Source organism: Lipotes vexillifer, unplaced genomic scaffold, assembly GCF_000442215.2.
Source record: "Lipotes vexillifer unplaced genomic scaffold, Lipotes_vexillifer_v1.1 scaffold1011, whole genome shotgun sequence".
Taxonomy (NCBI): Eukaryota; Metazoa; Chordata; class Mammalia; order Artiodactyla; family Lipotidae; genus Lipotes; species Lipotes vexillifer.
Window position 1 is genome coordinate 3019072 of NW_006787698.1, and position 5599 is coordinate 3024670.

Here is a 5599-nt window from a genome sequence, read left to right on the forward strand (position 1 = left end):
CCTTATTTATCAAGGTGAAGATAAGATTGCATACTTATTGAGAGGATCAAATGAATTAACATATAACATGGGAAGAACATATTCAAGTATATGAACTACTGGAGGTAGTTGGCATCAACAGTAATATCCCAGCTCTTAACTAGCAGATGAGGGCAGACAACCCTTCGGGGCTCCTGTTGTGTGTTAGGTTGGTTTACGATCACCTTATAATAATGGGATCAGGGCCTCTCATCAACCTTGGGAGTCAAATTCTGATTCAGAGCAATTAGGAACAGTGGCGCGTGCGGCCAAACACCAGAGACCCCATGGTCTCTGCATCTCAGAATCATCCTGACAGCCAGTCTCAGATTAATTACAATCTGAGATGTGTGTGGTGTCGGCACAAGCTCCCAATCCGTGATCTTAAGACTCTTTGCAGTGGATGTAAACTGCTCTTTGCTTTTTGCCCCCTACCAAGACGGAGGGGTACGGGGTGGAGGAGTTGCCGTGTTGTTCCTTTTTTACCTGAGGAGAAAATACTGTGCGATTTCCACACTAAACGGTCACAGCGGGGACCAACTTCCTGCCCTCCATACCCGAGGCTTCAGCCAATACAGTAAGAGAAGCAGCTTTCCATTTCTAGAAGCATCACCCCCGGGGCTATAAAAACGGCAAAGCCCGGCCGGGTCTCGGCGCCCCCAGCGTGACCATGGGGAACGCACGCTCCAAGAGCAGCGACAGGGCCAGCTCGCTCCACGGCCGCCCCGAGCTCTCGTTCTACAGCTCTTTTCCCAGGAAGTGGAGCGAGAACGTCTTTCTGGATAACGAGCTGCTGACCTCCAAGATTCTGTCCGTGCTGCGGCCCCAGTCGGAGCGGGGCCTCCGGACGGGCCACCTCCGCTACCCTGCCCACTTCCTCAGCACCAACTCTGTCTTTGCCTCCGTCGCAGCATCCCTGAAGGAGCACCCGAGGGCCACCCTCCTGTCCGATGGCAGCCCGGGCCTGGCCAGGAATGTCGGCATGACGGTCTCGCAGAAGGGGGGTCCACAGCCAGCACCCAGCCCGGCGGGAACGGGGACGAGACTTGGGTGAGTCGGGTAGCCCCTCTGCCACAGGGGCTGGCGAAGGGAGGGAGCAGGGGTGGCGTTCCTCAGGGACCCCGAGGGTAGCCTCTCCGGAAGGAGACCCTCGGTGGCGGGGGTGGGGGTGTGTTGGGGAGAGCCCCACCAAGCGGCAAGATTGCTGTTAACACCTGCTTTGGAGATTCACTCCTTTTCCTTCAAAAATGATGTGTTCTGGGGGTCCTCAGCCATTTGGAGCCAGTTTGCTTCCTGCTCTTGAAAGACCCCTGGACAGGGCTCCTCTGTGTCCTCCAGACGAGGCTGGAAGTCCACTGAGGTTGCTGCGAAGTTTGTGTCCTGTTATTCATAACTTAATCCGATTTTCCTAGGACTTTGAGGTGGTTCTTGTAATATTGCGTTCAGCAGCGTTCAGGTAGAAAACCTCATGTAAAAAAAAAAAAATGTCACTGCAGTGATCCTTGGATGAGTCGGTGGGGAAAGGAGCTGATTTTCTTTTTCCTCTAGAAAGGATTCTCCCTCAAATCTCAAGTGGGAATGAGGCTGTGTCCACCCTACTCTGGCCAGAAGGAATTCCAGGGGTTCCTGAGGGCTCCGGTGGCCAGGAAAGGAAGCATATAATGAATGCGCCCTTAGAATGTACTTGAACATTAAATTAAAGTTAGTTTTGATGGCAGATATAGGGAATAAACTAGTGGTTGCCAGTGGGGAGAGGGGCAAGATAGGGGCAGGGGATTAAGAGGCACAAACTACTATGTATAAAATAGATAGGGATTCCCTGGTGGCGCAGTGGTTAAGAATCTGCCTGCCAGTGCAGGGGACATGGGTTCGAGCCCTGGTCCGGGAAGATCCCTCATGCTGTGGAGCAACTGAGCCCGTGCGCCACAACTACTGAGCCTGCGCTCTAGAGCCCATGAGCCACAACTGCTGAGTCCGTGTGCCACAACTACTGAAGCCCGCATGTCTAGAGCCCGTGCTTCGCAACAGAGAAGCCACCACAATGAGAAGCCCAAGCACTGCAACGAAGAGTAGCCCCTGCTCGCCGCAACTAGAGAAAGCCCGCGCGCAGCAACAGACTCAATGCAACCAAAAATAAATTAATTAAATAAATAAATTTATTTAAAAAAATAAAATAGATAAACTACACGGGTATATTATACAACACAGGGAATATCGCCAGTGTTTTTTAATAAGTGTAAATGGATTATAACCTTTAAAAATTGTGAATCACTATGTTATACACCTGTAACTAATATAATATTGTACATCAACTGTACTCCCCCCGCAAAAAAGGCAGTTTTGATGGAAGACCTGATGTCACATTGACAGATAGTCTCCTAATTTTCAAAATGATCTGTGAGTTAAGGCTTATGTTGATAGCCAGAAAGTTCTCAAATAGTATCTAATCAGATTGAGTAATAACGTGATTTGCCTTTGTAGAATGTGTGTGTGTGTGTGTGTGTGTGTGTGTGTGTGTGTGTGTGTGTGTAAAATGCAATTTTTTTAAATGACTGGTTTTATGATTTCCATTTAGACCAGTCACAGGAGAGATGGATGAAACCGACACAGTGTCTCTGAAGTTCAAGCAGGCAGCCGATGACTCTCTTTCACTTACATCTTTGAACGCTGACTCCATCTTTATAGAAGGTACCATCACCTCGATTCTTTCTCGGGTGTCAGGTGGTCTCCATTCACTGGGAGGCACCGGGACCCACATCCGGGCATCCAGGTGGCACGGGCAGGGGCAGCCCCAAGCCTGCCAAGGCCCGGGGCCCCTGAGCAGCGGCCTCCTATCCTTCCCTCAGACCCCTACACTGCCTCGCTGAGGCGTGAGATCGAAGCAGATGCCCACGAGTTCGAGGCTGAGTCCTGGAGCCTCTCCGTGGACCCCGCATATGTGAAGAAACAGAAGAGGGAGGTGGTGAAAAGACAGGATGTGCTCTATGGTAAGGAGGCCTGCCATGCCAGCCCTTCACTTCCTACCCCCCCCCCCTTCTTCTTCCTAATGTTGGCCAAAGCTGAGGCGATCCTGAAGGAGTAAATAGCTGGAGGCTGTCAGGTGATCACGTTCTCCAAATCTGGGCAACGAGTCCTTTCTTTCTTTCTTTTTTTTTTTTTTTAATTTATTAATTCCATCTGGGAGCCAGGGCTCCACTGCTGACCCTCCCTGAGACTGTGTGGCCCACTCCACCTACTGCCCCAGGGTAGCCCTGCCTTCCGGGCCGGGAAGGAGGTGGCTGGACGGAGCTTTGTGAGAACCAGTCCCCGAGGACAGGAATGGCCGAATGCCCAGTCCTGACTCGTCCTTACCTTGCTGGTGACCCCGGGAGAGAGGACCTCCTGGGCCCATCCCAGCCATCCCTGGTGACCACAGACAGGCCCGGGCATGGTGGAGGTTTTGGAGGCAGGTCCCTCTCTGCATGTGACTGTAGCGCTGCTCCAGGGTGGGCGCCCCTTCCCACCGGCTGTTGGAAAACCTGGCCATGGGCAGCCGCTGTCCTTAGATGGGATGTTGCAGTCACCGTGGAAACCACATCTCCCAGGCACATCCCAGGCACCCATCCCTGTGCTGGGTGCCCCCTGTGGGTCCCTCCAGGCCCCCAGCACTGCTCAGTGGTGTCCACTCAGCAGTGGACACTCACTGCCTTCCACGTTTTGCACACTGAGCTCCCTGCCAGGGCCAGAGCAGGTTGGGGTGTGGGTGGAGAGGAGAGCCTGAGCCCGGCCAGGAGTCCTGCCTAGAGGGAGGGGGGGCAGTGCAGTCCGTCACTTCCCTCTGGGCAGCCCTGTGTCACGCTGTCTCCGCTGCTGGGCAAGCGCAGAGTCCTTCCAGCCCCGTGGCTGGCGACCCTGGCCCCGGCCGGCGCCACTGACTTCTGTTTCATCTCTGACAACTTCAAGGCCTTGACTTAAAACGGCAGAGGAACTCCACCACAAAATCGAATCTTTCTTCGCCTTTAACAGTGAATTAAAATCCTCCCTGGAACTCCACTTTTCCCATCAGTTATAGTCTGGGGCAGGTCTCTGACATGCAAGTTTCACATCCCAGGGAGGGGCGTTGGTCAGAACAGTCTTGTTTCAAACAGCCTGGAAACATCTTCGGTTAACACTAGGCAGGAACCCCTCCTGTGCATTTGAGGTCCCAGCGCACATCCGGGTCCTCTCTTTCCTGATATCCTTCCACCCCTCGCTGCCCCCTTAAGCTGGGCCCCCAGCACTGCTGGGCCGGGAGGACAGGAGGCCTGGCCCCTGGGCTGTGAGACCACCAGGGCGAGGGCTTCGCGGAAACCTGAGAAGCCGGCCTGGCCCATCGCGGGACAAGGGAGAGCCGAGCCGGCGCGTTGGCCCCGCACCACTAAGTCCCACGTCCCTGTCCCTGCAGAGCTGATGCAGACGGAGGCCCACCACGTGCGGACGCTCAAGATCATGCTGAAGGTCTACTCCAGGGCCCTGCGGGAGGAGCTGCAGTTCAGCCCGAAGGCCGTCAGCCTCCTCTTCCCGGGCGCAGACGACCTGCTGGAGTTGCACGGCCACTTCCTGTCTCGGCTGAAGGAGCGCCGTCAGGAGTCCCTGGAGGAGGGCAGTGACCGCAACTACATCGTCCAGAAGATCGGGGACCTCCTGGTACAGCAGGTGGGCGCGGCCAGGGCGGCTCAGGGCCTGGACCAGCCCCTGCCCCGTCTCTTTCCTTCCAATGCAGAAAGAACATGCCCCCCACTTACTGGGAGCCCCAGCCCCCGAGGACTTCAGTCCCGGCCCCTTAACAGCCGCGCATCCTGCCACCAGCCTAGAAACACAGAGACCTAAACGACGAACGCACTCGTCTAGACACTATCCAGTGGGTGTTCTGGGCTTTTGTTTGTTCGGTTGGCTGGCTTTTATTTTTTTTGGTCTCGACGGCTGTTTGGTTTTTGGACCAGAGCCATCCATGGTAGGGCCGTTGACCCTGAGCTGACTTCTGAGTGGACTTCTGGGCCGAGACCGAGATCGACAGAGGGGACCCAGGACCCCTCGTCTGCCCTCGGAGTGCCCGGAGCATCCCAAGTCAGCTAACTAGGATTCATGAGAAGAAGACGCCGTTTGCTTTTGAATTTTTCTAACATTCTTCCACTTGAATTTATTTTTCCTTCTCGGATTTCGGGATGTTTTACAAGCACCTGTGACGTGTAGACGTTTTCTCCTTTTCCCTTTCGGTACCTTGTGCTGAGACACCACGTACTGAAGCATTTCTCTGTTTGGGTGCCTGCGAGCCAGACAAGAAAGTGAAATCCCAAGTGAAGTCAATCTGCGTTTTAGCAGAGTCAGGCGAATGAGGTGAAAACATTCCCTGGCAGTTTTTGTGTTTCCTTCTGGTAACGCCTCCACGGCCTCTCTTCAGTTTTCAGGTGAAAACGGGGAGAGAATGAAAGAAAAATACGGTGTCTTTTGTAGCGGCCACAACGAAGCCGTCAGTCACTACAAGTTGCTGCTGCAGCAAAACAAGAAATTTCAAAACTTGATCAAGGTAAAAAAAAAAAAAAAAAAAAAAAAATTTTTTTTT

At 53.6% G+C, this 5599-nt stretch overlaps 1 protein-coding gene across 1 annotated transcript in view; it reads left to right on the forward strand.

The window, feature by feature from the left end:
- Positions 1-547: 547 nt before the first annotated feature.
- LOC103086095 (rho guanine nucleotide exchange factor 18) overlaps positions 548-5599 on the forward strand; it is a 27454-nt gene continuing 22402 nt past the window's right edge. The window contains exons 1-5 of the mRNA XM_007460588.1: positions 548-1068; positions 2594-2706; positions 2865-3005; positions 4442-4692; positions 5438-5563. Coding sequence (XP_007460650.1) covers positions 689-1068; positions 2594-2706; positions 2865-3005; positions 4442-4692; positions 5438-5563 — 1011 coding nt within the window. The 5' untranslated portion in view covers positions 548-688. The remainder of the gene's footprint in view (positions 1069-2593; positions 2707-2864; positions 3006-4441; positions 4693-5437; positions 5564-5599) is intronic.